At 40.2% G+C, this 19,036-nt stretch overlaps 1 protein-coding gene across 5 annotated transcripts in view; it reads right to left on the minus strand.

The window, feature by feature from the left end:
- Positions 1-293: 293 nt before the first annotated feature.
- The window catches only part of Rhobtb3 (Rho related BTB domain containing 3), a 70,470-nt gene continuing 51,727 nt past the window's right edge, over positions 294-19,036 (minus strand). For 3 of the 5 annotated variants that reach the window (XM_021255787.2, XM_087180948.1, XM_004841702.4), the window contains one exon: positions 11,714-14,673. In XM_021255787.2, coding sequence (XP_021111446.2) covers positions 14,558-14,673 — 116 coding nt within the window. In that variant the 3' untranslated portion in view covers positions 11,714-14,557. Of the gene's footprint in view, positions 8,485-11,713; positions 18,381-19,036 lie in introns of those variants that run through there. The other 2 variants (XM_021255789.2, XM_021255790.2) reach the window with 2 other exon arrangements.

The raw sequence follows: 19,036 nt of genomic DNA on the forward strand, positions 1-19,036 counted from the left end.
GCCTCTCTGCACTGCAGATTTGTGCAGCACATCTCTGAGGCCTGTAATTTTTTTCATATTTTATTTTATTGGTACATTTTAGGTATACAATATAATGACATTCATCACTGGAAATTTGCACCTTTACATAATCTCTCTTGATTCTTATTTTTCCCCCTTTCCCTGCCTTCCCTTCAAACCCTCCATCCCTCCCTATTTACAAAGACTTTGTTTCCTTTTTTTCATTTTCACATATTAATTCCATTCCCTTCTTTCCTTTTCCCTACCCCTCCTACTTCCCCTTCCCCTTTGGCCCCTTTCTTCCTATTTCACATTATCTATTATACCTTTTAGTCCTTATTTACACTTTCAGTTTCTCACACTAGAGAAACTATTTGGTATTTATACATGTGTGCCCTATTTATTTCACTTAAGAGTATCACCTCAGTGTGCATCCATTTAGCTATAAATGTCTCTAAATTCTCGTTGTTTATGGCTGAGTAGTACTCCATATTTTTAAAACCTCCACATTTTCTTTATCTAGTCTCCAGTTGATGGGCATTTGGGCTGTTTCCAAGTTTTAGCTATTACAAATTCTGCTGCTGTGAACATGGGTGCACATATATCACTGTGGTGTGATTCTTTAACTTCTTTGGGGAAGATAACCAGCAGGGGAATAGCTGGGTCAAATGGGACTTCCAGTCCTAGTTCTTTGAGTTATCTCCATATCGATTTCCACAGTGGTTGCACCAGTCTACACTCCCACCAGCAGTGGAGCAGGGTTCCTCTTTCACTACAGCCCCAACAGCATTTGTTATTGGTTGATTTCATGATAGCAGCCATTCTTTCTGGGGTGAGGTGGAATCTCAGTGTTGTTTTCATTTGCATCTCTCGAATGACCAGTGATGTTGAACATTTTTTCATATGTTATTTGCTATTTCTACTTCTTTATCTGAGAAATGTCTGTTCATTTCAGATGCCCATTTTTGGACTGGGTCTTTAAATTTGGGAGGTCTGATTTTTTTAAGTTCTTTATAGATTCTAGACAGTAGGCCTTTGTCTGAGGAACAGCAGGTAAAAATTTTTTCCCACATTGTGGCTTGTCTCTTAGCTCTGTTGGTGGTTTCTCTTGCTGCACAGAAGCTTTTTAATAAGAAGAGATCCCACTTGTTGATTGTTTGTGCTAGTTCATGGGCAACTGAGGTTTTCTTCATAAAATCTCTTCCTACACCAACGTCTTCAGGAGCTCTACCTAACCTCTGTTCCAGTTGGTTCAGCATTTCTGTTTTAATATTTAGATCTCAAATCCATTTCAATTTTGGTTTAGGGCATGGTGAGAGATATAGGTCTAGTTTTAATCTTTGGCAAGTTGAAACCCAATTTTTCCAGCACCATTTATTAAAGCGGCTATCTTTCCTCCAGTGAGGGTTTTGGCTCCTTTGTCAAAGATGAGATGGCTGAGTGTGTCTGGAGTTGTTTCTGCATCTTCTAATCTGTTCCACTGGTCCACAGGTCTGTTTCTTTTTTTTTTTTTTTTCCACAGGTCTGTTTCTTCACCAGTACCATGCTGTTTTTCAAACAGTAGCTTTGTAGTATAATTTCAAGTTGGGGGTTGTAATACCCCCTGCCATGTCTCTGTTACCTAGAACTGCTTTTGCTATTCTGGGTCTTTTCTTGTTCCAAATGAATTTTTGGATTGTTTTCTCAAGGTCCATGAAGTAGGCTGCTGGGATTTCAATTGGGATTGCATTGAATCTATATAGCAGTTTTGGAAGTATGGCCATTTTCACTATGTTGGTCCTTCCTACCCAGGAGCAGGGGATGTCTTTCCATTTTTTGATAACCTCTTCAATCTCTCTTTCCAGCATGCTATAGTTTTCAGAGAAGAGGTCTTTAAATTCTTTCATTAGGTTGATTCCTAGGTATTTCAGTTTTTTGGATGCTATTGTGAAAGGAATTGTTTGCCCTATTTCTCTCTCAGTGAGTCTGTTGTTTATGTACAGAAAAGCTATTGATTTTTGAGTTGACCTTGCATCCAGCTACTTGACTGAATTTGGTTATTAAGTCTAGAAGACTTTTGGTGGAGTTCTTGGGGTCTTCTATATATAGTATCATGTCATCTGCAAATACTGATAATTTGACTTCTTCATTTCCTATCTTTATTCCTTTTATTCCTTTCTCTTGTCTAATTGCTATGGCTAATGTTTTCAAAACTATATTGAACAAGAGTGGTGATAGTGGACATCCTTGTCTTCTTCCTGATTTTAGTTTGAAGAATTTCAGTTTTTGACCATTTAGTATGATATTGGCTGTTGGTTTTTCATAGATGGTTTTTATCAGATTGAGGGAGAGACTTACCTATTCCAATTTTTTGTAGGGTTTTATCATCAATGTGTGTTGGATTTTGTCAAATGCTTTTTCTGCATCTATTGAGATGATCACATGGTTTTTGTTCTTGGCTCTATTGATACAGCGTATTACATAGATTGATCTGTGTATGTTGAACCATCCCTGCATCCCTGGGATGAATCCCACTTGGTCAGGGTGTCTGATCCTCTTGATGATCTTTTGCATTCTATTTGCCAGTATATTATTAAGGATTTTTGCATCTATGTTCATTAGTGAGATTGGCCTATAGTTCTTTTTCAGTTGGATCTTTCTCTGCTTTGGGGATCATGGTGATGCTTGCTTCCAGGAATGAATTTGGGAGTACTGCTTCCCTTTTAATTTCACTGAAGAGTTTAAACAGTAGTGACAGTAGTTCCTCTCTAAATGTCTTGCAAAATTCAGCATTGAAGCCATCAGGACCCGGGCTTTTCTTAGTTGGTATGTTTTTATTATGTTTTCAATTTCATTGATTGATATTGGGTTGTTTAGAAAGAATTCTTAGGTCTTCTTCATTCAACTTTGGTAATTCATATGTATCTAGGAATCTGTCCATTTCTTCTGTGTTTTCCATCTTATTGGCATATAAGTTCTCGAAGTAGGTATTGATGATCCTCTGAATTTCTGCTGGGTCCATTGTAATTTCATCCTTTTCATTCCTAATTGCATGGATTTGGGTCTTTTCTTTCCTTTTTCTGATACGGCTGGCTAAGGGTTTGTCAATTTTGTTTATTTTTTTGAAGAATCAACTCTGGGCTTCATTGATTTTTTGTATCATTCTCTTAGTCTCCATTGCATTGATTTCTGCTCTGATCTTTATAATTTCCTCCCTTGTATGAACTTTGGGTTTGTCCTGCTCTTCTTTTTCTAGAAGCTTGAGCTTCAGGATCAGGATGTTTAATTGGGCTTGCTCTGTTTTCCCATATGCATATTCACTGCTATGAAATTCCCTCATAAGACTGCTTTCATTGTGTCCCATGGATTCCAATATGTTGTACTGGCATTGTCATTTAATTGAAGGAATTGTCTGATTTCTTCTTTAATTTCCTCTGTAACCTATTGGTTATTCAGAAGTATGTTTTTCAATTTCCATGTGTTTATGAAATTTTTGTTGTTTCTTTTGCTACTGATCTCCAATTTCATTGCACTATGGTCTGATAATATACAGGGGAAACTTCAATTCCTTTGCACTTACTTAAACATGTTCTATGAGCGAGTGTGTGGTCTATTTTGGAGAACCACCTATGTGCAGCTGAGAAGAATGTGTATTCTGATTTTGTGGGGTGGAACACTCTGTAAACATCTGTTAAGTTCATTTGTTCAAGAGTTCGATTGAGTTCTAGTATTTCATTACTTATTTTTTGTCTAGTTGTTCTATTTGTGACAGTGGGGTGTTGAGGTCCCCCACTACCATTGTATTAGTGCATATATGATTTTTCATGTCTGTTAGTTTTTGTTTTATATAGCTGGGTGCGCTACCATTTGGTGGATATATATTTATGATTGTCACCTCTTCCTGTTGGATTGTTCCCTTTACAAGGATGTAGTGTCCTTCTTTGTCTCTCTTAATCAGTGTTGGTTTGAAATTCACTTGATCTGCAAAGAGGATAGCTACTCCTGCTTTTTGGGGGTTCCCGTCACATGGAGTATTGTTTTCCACTTTTTAACTTTCAGTCTATGAGTTTCTTTTTGAATTAAGTGTGCTCCTTGTATGCAGCATATTGTTGGATTTTGCTTCTTGACCCATTCTGCCAATCTATTTCTTTTGATTGGTGAACTGAGACCATTAACATTGATGGTTATAACTGATACGTATTGACTTACCATTGTCATGACTTTTTCTTTTTGTTGGATTCTCCCCCTTTACATTTAATTTGTCGCGCCCAATGGATTCCTTCTTCTGGGCTTCCTGCGGTTGTGATTCTCATTGTCTTTTCCTAGGATATTGTCTAAAATTCTTTGGAGTGCTGGTTTGGTATTCATGAAATACCAATACTCTTTGTCATGAAAGTATCTTATTTCTCCATCCATTTTGAAAGATAGTTTTGCAGGTACATCAATCTGGGTTGGAGGCTGTTTTCCTTTATGGCTTGGAGTACATCACTCCAAGTTCTTCTTGCCTTGAGGGTTTGCATTGAGAAGTCTGCTGTGATTCTGATGGGTTTTCCTTTGTATGTGATTTGTTTCTTGTCTCTAACTGCTTTTACAATTTTGTTTTTCTGTTGGGTTTCTGGAATCTTAACGGTTATATGCCTATGTGTAGACTTTTTCTTGATCACAGCTAGTTGGATGGAGTCCTATATGACTCACTTATCTGTATATCAAGTTCCTTTCCCCTGCTTGGAAAGTTTTCTGGCATTACTTCTGTGAACAGTTTTTTTTTTTAACGTCATCTGCACTCTCTCCTGTTTCTTCATTGACTCCAATCAGTCTTATATTATTTTTCTTTGCATTGGTTAGCAGCTGCTGGATTGAATTCTCATGGTCCCTTACAATTTTAAAGCAATTATTCTTTTCCTGGTCACTAATTGCAATCTTTTCCTCTCTATCTGAAATTCTGTCCTCACATTGGCTCATTCTGCTGCATAGACTATCAATGGAGTTTTTAATCTCCTGGAAATCTGTTTGCATCTGTTTTATGGATTCCATTTGTTTCCTATGTTGGAATTCAATCATGTTCCTCACCTCCTCTCTAGATTTATTAATCATGTCTTGAACTATTGGCACAATCTCTGCTGTTATGTGAGAAATTATTTCTGATTTCATTTTTTCCATATCCTCTATTGTTGCCAGTTCAGGGAGTCTAGGTAATTGAGTATCAGAGTGTTCCAACTCATTTCCCTTTGGGGTTGCTGTAGGTGATCTGGAAGTCTGGTTTTGAGGCTCGTTTACATGTCTTCTCATTTCTATGGGGGTTGGGGGACTCGGGGATGCTGGTGCCTACATGGCTCAACTCCTCTGTGCTGGGAGCAGTGGTACCTAGAAAGTGATCTTTAGAATCCAAAATTCCTGGGTCCAAATAAGGACTTGGGCCATTTCTCCTATCAAAAACTTGCTTGGCCTGGAAGATTAAAACTTCTCTTGCTTGGCTTCCCACCAGATGTAAATGAAGGATCAGGAACAGTGTCTTTTGATTGACTATGCCCACATGCAGATAAGGATTGAAAAGAGCATCTTCCAATTGGCCCTATAAAGAGCACAAGATTCACAGGAAGGACTGAAAATAGCAACACAGTGTTCAACCATAAGCCTGACATCATTTTGGCTCTTGTGTTCTGCACATGTCATCTCTTTTTAGAAAACATCTCACCCTACCTGTTAGCCATGGGTTTGTGTGACATTCTGTCCAGTTAGTTGTTCAATTTTCCCCAGCCCCAAGCTCCAACCTCACCAGAGCTTACCACTTACTTGTGTTTTCTGGAGCCAAAGCCACGTCTGAGCCATTGCTTGGGCTGCTGAGGGGTCCTGGCCAGATTGTGGAGAGCAGACTTGAGATGGTAAAGAGCAGCATATGCATTCCCCTGGTGCCTCTCTGGAAACTTTGTTCTCAAGTCTTAGCTTTCCTCCTGGATCTTTGAAGTGCCTTTAAGGTCAGTCTCCAACTGACTTGAAGATATAGGGTTATTTGGCAAAGGTCATTTGGCCACACTGTTACTGGGTAGCTCCTTCTAAAAGTGGCTCACCAAATAAATGTTACCAGGTTTTGAATTGTTCACCTCTCTTTCTGGAGTGAGATTCCAGGTTCTTCTCATCTCAAACAAAGAACTGAACAAAATGAGCAAAAAGCAGGGGCAAAGTTTATTTGAAAGAGTAAAAGTGAAGAATGAGAGAGAAACTGGCTCTGCAGAGCAAGCTTGGGCTGACTGAAAGAGGAAAAAGCAAGACAAAAGTATACCCCAGAGGAAGCAGGGTAGGTATTGTGAAGAAAGCCACGATACCAAGTTTTTTTTGGCATCTGTGTCCTTTTACACTGCCCAAATCTTGAGGAAATCCATGAGAACTTCTACATATGGGTCCTGAAAGGCAGTGCTAGGATCTTATACCTCAGGCACATATCAGGTCTAGGCCATCCTATTGAAAACCTACTCAACTTTTAGAGAGAAGTCCATGTGCAGGGCTTTGGGGACTGTTCTGCACATGAATTCTGGGTTCTTGCAATTAACAGGTCATGCCTACTTTCCCAGCTAGCTTTGCCACACCCTAATCTCCTATGTCTACACCACTGGTATCCTTTCCAAAACATGCTTTTTTTCATTTCTAACATGGTCAGGCTGAAAACTTTCCAACCCTTTCAGTCTTGTTTTCCTTTTGATTTTAAGTTCCATCTTTAAGTAATGTTTCTCTTTTTCATTTTACTGTAAGTGGCCAAAAGAAGCCATATAGCACCTTGAACACTTCGATGCTTAGATGTTTCTTCTGTTAGATGTTGTTATGGTTTGTGTTTAGATGTCCCCCCAAAGCCTCAAGCAGATGAGGTGGGCTTTTCTTTTTCAGAGGTAGTTGCATCTGGAATGTATGAGGCTGGGGTTAAGGGCGTGTGATTACTAAACCACTACATGTGAGTGATTAGTTTGGCACCGCCCTAATCCTGGTAGTCTGAATAAGATAAAAGGGGCAGAAAGATGTTGTTAAATCCTCTTGTTACCTTTGCTGCCTTGTGCATGCCATGTTGTTCCTCCTCTGTGAGGCCTATTTGCCATTTCTGTCTTGGAGTCAGCTGATTATGGACTGAAACCTCCATGAAATGTGAGCTAAATAAATCCCTTGTCCTGTAATTTGAGTGTTGAGTATTTTGTCTTAGCAACAAGAGAAAAGTAACTAACACAGATGTCCTAGTTGCTCTTAAGTTCTGTCTTCTATAAAGTCCCAGGGCATGGTCATGGTTAAGTTCCTTGACACTTTACAACAGAGACGACCTTTACTCCATATTTTATTACCTTGAAACCTCATCAGTCTATACTAGTGATGGCAAACCTTTTAGAACTTTCAATGATAAAGCCCGTGTGGCACACGAGCCATTGGTTCACCACTACTGGTCTATACTGTCCATATTTTCACCAGTCTTCTCTCATCACCACTTAAATAGAGTCCAAAATGTCTTAGACTTTCCCTATTACTCTCCTCTTCTAACCCTTGATGCAGTCATGGCATAGTCAGAAGCTGCCTTAGGAATTCGGGGAAAGGTAGAATCCTGGGCCCTTAAAAGCATGATTTTTGTTTTCTGATAGGACAGTCAGGGACTTAAAAGCCATTTTTATTCTGAACCATGACTCTTCACTTGGGCCTACAAATGACCAATAGATAACTAAAAGCAGAACAAAGCTTGACCTTCATTTTGTACCATTTGTTACTGTAAATCTTCAGTTAAATCCCTGCATATAGCTATGCTGATTCTTTAGGGAATGTCTGTCTAAGAGCTGGCCAGACAGGGTTGATTAGTCCAGAATTTACAGGAACTCATCCCCCTTCAAGACTGAGGACATCAAGATAAGAGGTTTACAGGGATGTTCAGGTGTATACAGAAGTCTTGGGCCATTGTCCCAAACCTGTGATCACCTGCATTCCAGGAAAAGTGGAGCCCCACATAAGCAAGGCCATTACAGACAGAAACACTTTTCCTAGGAATGAAACCATCCCTTAGCCATAAGATTCCAGAACTATGACACCAGGACTGCAATAATGATCAGCTGGACCCCAGCCCTCCGGCCAATTCCTGAAAGCTGGCCTCTCATTGTTGTGTGTGGGCCAGTTTGAACCCCTCCATCAGCGGGCTCCCTCCAGCCACCTAAACTGGAGTCCTTCTCTATCTTCCCTCTGACTTTCCAATGAAAGTTTTTTTTTTTTTCCTGTAAATTTGCACTTTAGTTTTAATTTCTATTTGTACTAAAGCAAGAACTCATGCTAGGCAGGAATGAGTTCACCACAATCACCCTTCAGACTTTAGTCAGGACAACACAGGCTACTCTCAGTATTCATTTCAAAACAGTTCCGGCCTCTACCCATTACCCAATTCCAGTTTTCAGTATTTGTTGTAGCAACAGCCTCGCCTCTCTGACCACTTTATGCAGAAATACAATCAGCCCTCTGCATTTGCAGGTTCTGAATCATGGGTTCCACCATCTGTGGATCAAAAATATTGAAAAACAACTTATTTGTAATGAACATGGAGAGACTTTTTTCTTCTCACTATTCCCCAAACAATTCAGTATAACAACTATTTACATAGTGTTCATATTGTCTTAAGTAATCTAGAGATGATTTAAAACATGTGGGAGGGTATGCATAGCTATATGCAAATACTGTACCATTTAATATAAGAGACTTGAATATTTGCAGATTTTGCTGTTCTGGGGCTGAAATCCTGGAATCAATCTCTACAAATACTTCGGAGTGACTATCTGTTGTTTTTTCCATTATTCATTGTAGATTACTTACTTCAAATATTAATCCCAATTTTGGTATGTTCACCAGTCCTAACATATGAAAAAGCCTAACCAGATTAGATTTTGAAATAGTTTCCTGGCAAGTGGAATGAAAGTAGGGGAGGGAGCCAGCCTGAACTCAAGTGAGACTTCGTCTCAAACAAAATAAATAAATAAGATGATAAAAAGATAAATCAGGAAAACAAATATATTCTGAGATAGCAAACTCTATCAGCATAAACAAAAAATATTAAGGACCTCCAAATTTCTTTTAAACTCTTAAAAATGCAATACTTTCAGAATTTAACTTATATTAATTCCTTAAAAATCCATAGCCCCACATCAAGTGGGTGGAGGACCCAGCACCCTGTATAGGGCCTGAGACTCTGACTAGGGAGACTGAAGATAAGCAGTCATTTATAGGGAAATGGATTCAGCTTGAATCAGACACATAAGCTCCAATATCATATGATTTCTCTTATATGAGAAGCCCAAGATATAAATAAAGAGCAAAATAAAAAATAAACAGTAGGAAACAGGAAGATAGATCTTTGGCAAATGTGAAGGGGACCAAGAGATGATGGGACAGGGGAGGCGAAGGGGACGTGAGAATGAAGCCGGTCATGTGCATGTACCCGCTCCCCAAATGTTGTACTCATTATGTACTGCAAACATGCACTAATACAAAAAGAAGAAACAGCATTGGACCAGCGTTCTGCAGGGCCTTTTTCGGGACCCTGAAAGTGGCTGTGTCCAGCCTGCACTTCCTACCTATCATCCCACAAAGAGGAACTGTCCCAGGAGCCTTTGCATGACTGTGAGTCTGCAGGGAAAAGCCTGGCCTTTTGGTCAACTGATCGTAAAGCAGAATCAGAAACAAGTGTACAGAGAGGCTAGAAAAAATCTTGGAGAAAGGAAGGGACTTGGGTCTAGAGGTCAAAGGTCAAGCGGACGGGGAGGGGGGCGTTGAGGGCGGGTCGGGTCTGGGCCAGAGTGGCCTGGCTGAGCACCAAACTGACCCATGGCTTCTCAAAGCGTGGCGGCAACACGGCCTGAGGACTTGTCACACACACCCCACCCCCGTACACCAAACCAGAGCACTGGGACTGAGGTCTAATGTCCTATGTGTTAATGAGCCCTTCAAGTGATTCTGGTGACTGCTACAGCCTGAGCAACTGGTTCAAGGGCATGCTGTTGAACACACGGAGGCCTCCCACAGCATCATTCAGCCAATGGTTTACCAGAGGGACCAGCTGCTGCAACAAGATTCCACAGGTAGTGGCAGAGAAACAATTTAATTTTTTTACAGTTCTGGAGGTCACAAGTCAAAAGTTAGACTGAATGGGCTAACATCCAGGTGTCAGAGGAAGTGGTTCCTTCTGGAGTCTCTCAGGGAAAAATCCATTCCCTTGCTTGTATCAGCTTCTAGACCCCAGTTCTTATCCTCTAGCTCCTGACCCATTCCCTTAACAGGCCCTACCTTGAAATCTCTCGCCACCATCACATTGCCTTGTGCCCCAATTCTTATTCCACTGCTTTCTTCTGAGGGCCTGTAAGGACAGTGGCCCCATTCAGAATACTACTATGCACACACTGAGTAACATGGGGGCATTTCCCCCCTCCATTATGCCCATCAGGAACTTCGGCTCCTCATCCATCTTACTGTCTGGCCTCCATCCACACTCCTGGGCAGAGGTGTCCCCTAGGACCCCTTGTCCATGTTCTGCACCCTGATGGCTTAAAACTTTGCATGCTCTATGTTCAACTCAACAAGGCAGCTGGCCACCCTGAAGACTCAGGCCCTATGCACCAGCTGGCTCTGCCTACCAGACACAGGGCAGACAAACCTTCAAGTGTGAGCATGCTTTTTACTTTTATTTGCAAGCCTATGGATTATCATTCCAGCAGAGGTAACCTGGTCTTTTCAGATGACCCAGTTATTCCAGACCTATGCTTGATGGAGGATTAGGAAGACAAATAATGGAAGATCCCTGCCTTTGAGTAAGAGCCAAGTAGAGATTACCAATATAGGTGTACCCAGGAATGGTGTGAGCACCATACCAAAGGTGCAAAGAGCTAAGGAAAAGACATCAGAGCCCATTAATTCTTTGTGGGAAAGTCACAGAAAGGAAAACAGAAATGACATTTAAGTTGGGTCTTATAGGACATACACGATTTTGCAATCTAACCCAAGCCATAGGAAGCCTTTGAGATGTACAAGACAACCGGAATGACAAGCCAGCTGTCAAGATAGGGCATCTTTTCTGCTTGTGAGAGGAGTGGCCCCGGCTGAAAAGACAAGGCTGGCTTATGAACGGCCTTGCTGGTTGTGAGGATGGTAAAGCTCTTCTATAGTCACAGATAGAAATGAGGGTCTTCAGGGAAGATCAGATTTGTATTGGCAACGTGACTCCATAGCAGCCGTGGGGCCCCTAATGAATGTAGCAGACATTCCTGACAATTTGAGAATCTCCAGAGCATCTCAGTGTACCACACATCCTCTCAGGATAGCTGCCTTGCTCTCCCTCCTCCTTCTGCCAGCTCCTCAGCCAGGGAAATTCCAAATTCTTGTTCCTCTGTTACACACAGCAGCTTCTTCATCTCACAAATTCTTGGGTCTCACCAGCATTCATGTATACAGAAGGCTTACTCTGATAATAAATAATTACCAAAACATTTTTCTAAATAAAACCCATCACCTTGCTAAGAGAAATTCTTTTATTCTTTAACCAGTTGTTAAAAGTAATGTTAAATTTTAGAAGTCTCATCACACAATGAGTTGTATATAATATCAGCAACATTCCAAATGTTTTATGGAAATTAGCTGTGAGTCATAATTATGCCTGAGAAACACCAGCTATTATTTTCACAATCATCTCAGCAATTCAGCATCCAAAGTAAAATAACTACAGGATACTTCATTAAACTTGTTTTAAAAAAAAGTTTATTTGTTACAAAATGTTAAATACTAAAGCTAAAAACATATAAATTCAGGTCAGCCTCTATTAAAATTACACACATGCCCTTCTTTGCAAAATCATTAAAGACTGAATTAAACAGATGCTTTAAATAAAATAAAGTACTCTTTGAGGACATTTGTGTCCAATTAGCTATAGCAATGTAGTGTAGTGTAGTGTAGTTTGTAAAATTATAGTTGGAAAGTTTAGCTACTGTGGAAATAAAATCTATCTAATTCTTCTGTCTTTTGCTACTACCCAGTGTGAAGCCACCATGCTGGTGTGGACAGGATGAACTTCAGTTACAACACTGCAAGTTCTCTATTACAAATCTAGGAACACAGGGTAGCCGGAAGTATACAAAGGGTTATGCAGCATGAAAACCTGGCCCCGAAAGAAAAGGCCTTAGTTCAAATATACATATCTTCTCTAGTTAAAATGATTGGGAAATATATTAAAGCAGAGATCAGCAAAAAGCCCACATCTATCTAGAAATAACTGGCCAACTGAAAAACCCTCCTGGAAACTAGCACTCATTTCTCCATGATAGTTTATAAGTCTTTCAAATTTTCTATTTTAAATTGAGTGAATTCAAAGAGTCTACATTCAATGAGTTCTAAGAGTAATTTGACTATATTTTAATTAACTTTGGAGAACTGAGGCATCTGGCTGAGTCACCCACACAGGTGGTAAAGAACTTTCCAAATAAAACCTACATCGCAACACCCAGGAGTACCAGCTTCCAAACTCAATTCCCACTCAGGCCAAACAACCAAAAAGAACTAGCTACTATTTAAATATTAAATAGTATTTTCAAGAAAATATTTTGTTTTGTAACTTGTATTTTTCCATTTTATAATTTTAAATGCTAAAATTAATTTAGGGATGAGAATGCACTTATGAAGATCAAAAGGCTACCGCTGCACTTTAAAAGTTCATAAATGTGAAGGAATTTCTAGAAATCTGCTATATTATCTATTCTTTACAATGCTAATCCTAGCTAAATGGGATTTGCTAATAGTCGATTACTTAAGTGATTAAAATACAAAAACCACAAAATGTATCCAAGTAATCTTCATTGACAATCCAAGTGAAAGCAGGTTTCCTGAAATATGTTTATAAGGAAGTTTTTACTCTTTCTTTTGATAGTATTGGTACACAAATAAGGGCTAACTGCATACAATCCTAATACTACAGCGTAAGATTGTTTAATCAAATATTAGAAAAGTTGGAAAAAATATGTGCATTTTAAAGTCACTGGAATTTAAAAGAATAACATATTCCAATATTAAATTACAGATGACAATGGTGTGGTCAATAAATACTAAGTAATCTGTTTTCTACCTTCAAGTTTGTGAGCTTCTGATATAATCATGTCTGTACATATGTGATAGGAGAGAAACTAATTCTGTCCTCTATCCCAGTACCATTTTCTCTACACATACCAAGTCTCTGATTTATATCCTTTTTAAACTTACTGGGTAACCTTAAAGGACAAGACTCAACCCACTCTATGTCAAATAGCCTGACAGTCCTGGCAAGAACTCAAACAACCCAAGCCACTGACACTGACTGCTAATCTTAGCAAATATACTTTAAACAGTTATTGATCCTTCATAGCAAATTCTTCAGAAAGCATCGTTTCCTGTGTGTGTCTTTATAAGTGTGTATTAAAGTCAAGATAGTCACTCTTCCCAATATCCTGGATTTATAGCATGATCAAGAAAGTATTTATGAGGGGCCAGGGATTTAGCTCAGTGGTGCCACCACCTGCCTGGAAAGCTCAAAGTCCTGAGTTCGATCCCCGATACCAAAAAAAAAAAAAGTATTTGTTCATCAGCAACAGAGCCAGAACGGGGTTTTACAACTAAGCCAACACAAGGTGATTCTCAAGCGCCAAGGGAGGTGGCAGCAGCGGCCCTGCATGGTACAGACACCCCAAGAGCAGGAACCCCACTGTCCTCTCTCCCTCCGAGAGACAAGCTGCCCTAGATACCCTCGACACCAGTGCCTCTCTTCCGCTTTTAGAGAGAATGATGTTTGAGCAGTAAATACGGTATTTTTCCTGCCAGGAAATACAGATAATTTTCTGGGCCAAGTGTAAAGGGAAAACATGGGGCCCTTCTTCAAACATTATCAAGAATTTCACGACAGCCACAGCCAAGCACTGAAACAAGCACGAAGCCCTTCCAAGTGTGGAGCCAGCACTGGATGGGTTTCCTGCCTGGCCAGAAACCAGGGGAAGACAAGGAGATCTAGCTGGAGTGTCTAGATGAAAGAGAGTTTTGTTCATGATGTTGATTCAAACACTGACACTACTTTGGAACCAAGTAGCATGCCACTTTCAAAGTCTCAAATTTTCATTTCAAACATTTCAGGATGGACTGATTAGTCTTTTTTCCTCTAAATTGCTCACTGTAGAAATAGTTACATGGGGTCCTTCAATGGCCCTTATTTTAATGCAGCAACTAATCAGACATGATGAATGTCTATATTAATCCTAATTGAGTTTTTAAAAAATTTAAGCATTTCTTAACAGGGAGGTGGTCACCAAAGCAAGAGAACATCTGAAAGGGAAAACATAGCTGTACAACAGTTTTATATTCTAGAGTAAACCCTTAGTTTTAGTCTGTGTTATATTTTGTTCCCTTTTAAGAATACAGTTGTAGGTTTTTCAAAGAGAACTGATACACACATTAAGCTGATTTTTTTTTAACACCCATACTGTCATTCAGTCATAAGAATGTCACTGGAATCCAGCGCTATCCCATTCTTCATACTAATGAAACCATGTATGTATATAAAAGCTCCAGGTTACATTACTAAGCAACGACATTTCCGGGAGTGAATATACTTCCTGTATTCCGCAAGCTGCTTCAAGTACAAATTTGATGGCCACCTGTGTTTCTCAACAAAACTGCGTTCTTCCACTAAAATTTGAAGAGAAAGAATGTTAATTGATCATATTTTATTTTAGATCAAGTTAAGATAGTAACTGCTGATTTTCTACGTGATAGATGAAATCCAAGCTCTGGTATATCCCCCACTCTTCTCTGAAGCTTTCCAGAATCATCCAATACAATTTTGGTTAAATCAGTCATCGGCATTTATGCTATTACATGATTTATGATTACACACATCTTGTGCAATGCTTCATCAAGTCGTAGGTTATTATTTTCCTTTCTTTTCAATAAAACTTTAGTTTTTCCTGGAGATACAGACTCATTTTTTCCTGTTTAGTTATCTTTGTGGCTAACTCATCCTCCAAGCTCTGCAAAGTCCTCCTGGTTATGTTTCCTCCCCAGCACAGGACTCTGCCCAGCCTTGTGGTGCTGCCCAGCAGAGGTGGCCTTCTCTGCAGACCCCCACTCCCCTGGCTCTGTGGGTCCATCCGAGCCTTCATGCTGGGCCTTCCTTTCCTGGACTCCAGGGGCTTCACTTTATTCCTTAGTTTCGGGAAGCACAACCTTTATTCGCTTCTCAAAAAGAGGGTCTGAAAAGTACTTTTGAGATCCTGTTTATGACAAAATGTCTTTGGTTTATCCTCACTCATGATGTATAGTTTGGTCTGGTATGAAATTCCAGATCGAAAACCCCCCTCAAAACGTTGCTGACAGTACTCCAATGCCTTCTACTTTGCAAGGTTAAGAACTCCGCTGCCATTCAGATTCATAGTCCTGGGTAGGTGGGGTGTGTGTGTATATGTGTGTGTGTGTGTGTGTGTGCGCGCGTGTATTTAAGTCCTGGAAACTTAGATTTTTCTGTTTATACTTAGTGTTCATACATGAACCAATGTACCTTGTACATTCATTTAGTCCTCTCAATGTGTTGAGTTGGGTTCTCCAGTACTGGAATAACTTCCTTATATTATCTGATAAATTCCCTCCCATTGTTTTTCTATATGAACCTCTGTTACATACTGCATCTTCTAGACTAAGCCTCCAATTAAAAAAAAAAAAAAACAAAAGTCACTCTTCTGATCTTTGCTCCTCTAAGTTCATTTTTTTGTTGTTTGTATTTATTGTTTCATTCTTGGTACCTGTTTTTTTGTGTCAGCAATTGCTTTGAGTACTGTATCTGTTGACACCCATTGGTCTTCTCATAGTGAAGAGGAAGACACTGGAAATTTTGGAAACCTCTGAGGCACGGATGGAATATGCTGTAGCAGCTACACATACCCAAATGACTGGACATATGCACCTCCCTCTGAGGCCAGAGAAGGATGCTGCCACTTCATTCCCAGGGTAAGGGAGCCAAGCTGGCAAATACCAAGCTGCCGGAATTCTAGCACCTGGATAAGGGAAGGGAGCTGCATAATGTACACACTTACACAGAGTACCGAGTTTCAGTCAGCTCCTCACCCTGGATCTCAGCCATACCCGAAGCTCATGATTCTGTAAGCTTTGTATGCTTGAATTTCTTCAGAAATAAACTCCTATCTCCTGCAAAGATGGGGCACCACTTGCCTGTGTGTGTGGAGGGGACAGTAAAAGCTTTTTCATCGATATTCAACCAATTCCACTGTTTTCTTCTCCCTGCCTCTGAAACCTAGTGCCATCTAGGGCTTTTGAGGTCCTGCTGGGTGAAGCAGTTTGTTTTTCCCTTCAGTGTTCACTGAGGTTCCCTCCTGGTAAGTCAGTTTTCACTTCTCTACCTGCTGTTCTACTTCATCTATCGGAATCTGGATGAATAAGGCCCTACGCCAAGCTGTGCTGGCCTGGGTGAAAAGAACCGAGCTCCTTTGGGAAATGTGTTCTCTAAGTCTCACTAGGAAGCAGAGGTAACATGAGATGATTCCTCAGGTAAATTATCACAGATGAGCCCTGGCAGCCAGCAAAAAGAAAAACAAAAACCTCCATACCATATACTACTGAGCTAAATTAAACTAACTGTGAGAAAAATAAATCTATAGACACCAAGGATAACATATTCCTGTGTGTTGCTGGTTTCTTCAGAATCCAATATCTAAATATCTACATAATGAGCTATTTAACTGGGCTCTGAGGTATCCATGCCTGCACCGATGTGAGAACTTTTCCAGTTTCTCTGATTTCTAAACACCTCTAAAGACAAAAAAATTCTTAGTCAGAACAATCTGTAGAATTCCAATGGTAGTTTGATAACTTCTGTCACTGAGAATGGGCAATTCTACAAGGAAGCTGTAAGGAAATTGTGATAAGAACCCTTTGGAACCCTAAGTGACCGTGTGAGGTAGGCCAGGTGTGAGGTGGTGGAAAGGGAGGTGCCTGTGACGCCCTGCAGAGGACAGGCGTCTTCCAGGGTGGCCAGCACCCTGCTCCTGTGCTCTACGGCCGGCACTATGTGGAAAGATGGCCTTGGAGTCTCAGGTCTTCCGACTTTTCAAGAGGCCAGAAATCTAGAGTTCTAAAACACCATTACAAGAAGCGATTAAACTGTACAGTAGATATTTAATTTAAAAAGATGACAGTAAAAGACACTTTGCCATGAATCTCTGAGTACTTCCTCTCGCTTCAAACACACTTTGCCCATCATTCTTGCCACTTTCCGAAGCAGTTCCGGAAGATCTCTTTCGTGAGTGTCCTTACAAAGTCTGATCTAATACATCAATATTGTTAATCTCTTATTATTTTGTCATGAAATTTTGTTTTATTTAAAAAATACAGCAAACGCTGCTGCCGAATACCAGCCAAGGGAAAGGCAGGCTCGTAAAAACCTGATGTGTGTCCTCCTCCACCTTATTTACCAGATTGGGCACTGCGTGACTTCTGGCTACTCCCCAAAGTCAAAATGGCCATGAACGGGAAATGTTTTGAATTCATTCAGGACACTGAGGCAGCCACAACAGCACACCAAGGACATTAATGAGAGGGGATTTCCAGAACTGCTTCAGAAAGTGGCAAGAGCAGTGGAGTAAGTATTCTCAAGGTGAGGAGAAGTATTTTGGGGGAAAGTAATGGCAATACACCTTTTATTGTAATAATTTTAAAATTTTAAGCATTTACCATATTTTTCAATCATACCTCATAGTACTTCAAAATAAAAATTTTAAAATATGGTCCAAATAAAACCCCTTGACAGGCACACTGAATCCACAGACTGCCAGTTGTAACCACTGATTTAGAGCTTTCAATTCTCCCCAATCCAGGAGCTTTTTCTTCTGCTGAAGACTACACAGCGCAGTAGGCTGCCGACACCAAGGCGCCATGGGAAGAGAGCTCTGAGGGTGCCGCGCATTCCCAGACAGGAACAGGAGAAATCGATGCGGTGGCCTCCAGCCCTGGCTCCGCCACTCCCATAACTCCCAGCAGCCCTGCTTTTCACTATTACCACCTGGTCACCCCCATACTCCACAGGCAACTGTGTGAGTAATGAAACAGAGTCAAAACTGACAACCAAGAAAATTTAGAGAGCATCGTTCCTCTGGGTGTAAAGCTCAAATTAACAGCTTTTTTTTTTTTTAGGTACTGGGGATCGAACTCGGGTCCTTGTGCTTGCGCAGCAGGCTGCGAAACCACTGAGCTAAATCCCCGGCCCCTCCTCCGGGGTGTAACAGTACTCCATGCATGTCACACAAAATGTATACAAAATGTAAGTAGAAAATAATATTCTTCTTCTTTACAAATGAAGGTGACCTAATGTAGCATCGTGAAAATGACTGTAAAATGAAGATACAGATGTTAATTTTTATCGATTTCTCAAAGAATAGCTACATGAGAATGTCCCTACTGACGTAAAGCAGAAGCAGGCCTTAGCTTCATGAAGCCTTTGTTTTCCCTTGAGAAAACAGTTAATAGTGCCTCTTAACAGCTGAGCTCTAGTTGAGGCGCTTCCCATAGCACACAATGTTTACTGACTGGCTGAATATACCTGCTAACAATTGACCGCGTGTTTCCCTGCTTTCACACCTGTATGAATGGCTAAATAAAGAGATTTTCACAACTTTTACCAGTAGAATCTTTTTTACTTAGTAAAATTTTATGTAGAACTTGAAGACCTTCACATACCTCCTTGGAGATTTCTTTGTTGAGGGTATGAAAGTACTGACTAGGTACTCTATCACTGCCTTGCCCTTTTAGCTCAAATTTCTTTGAGTCTATGCTAGGTAATAACAAGAGCACCACTGCATCTAATTGTCTGATTAGCCTCACCGTCTACTGTGATGGCTCTTCTACTTGCATTTTTCTTCCACTTATGCAGTACTGGGAATCTCACCCTTTGGTTGGTTTTAATCTTTATAGTTTACCTTACAAATCACAATACATACACTTCTGAACAGCAAGTTTCACCATTAACAAAAAAATTATTATTCCA

This window comes from Heterocephalus glaber, unplaced genomic scaffold (genome assembly GCF_053883595.1).
Source record: "Heterocephalus glaber isolate CG9 unplaced genomic scaffold, H.glaber_assembly_v1.0 deba00001465, whole genome shotgun sequence".
Taxonomy (NCBI): domain Eukaryota; kingdom Metazoa; phylum Chordata; class Mammalia; order Rodentia; family Bathyergidae; genus Heterocephalus; species Heterocephalus glaber.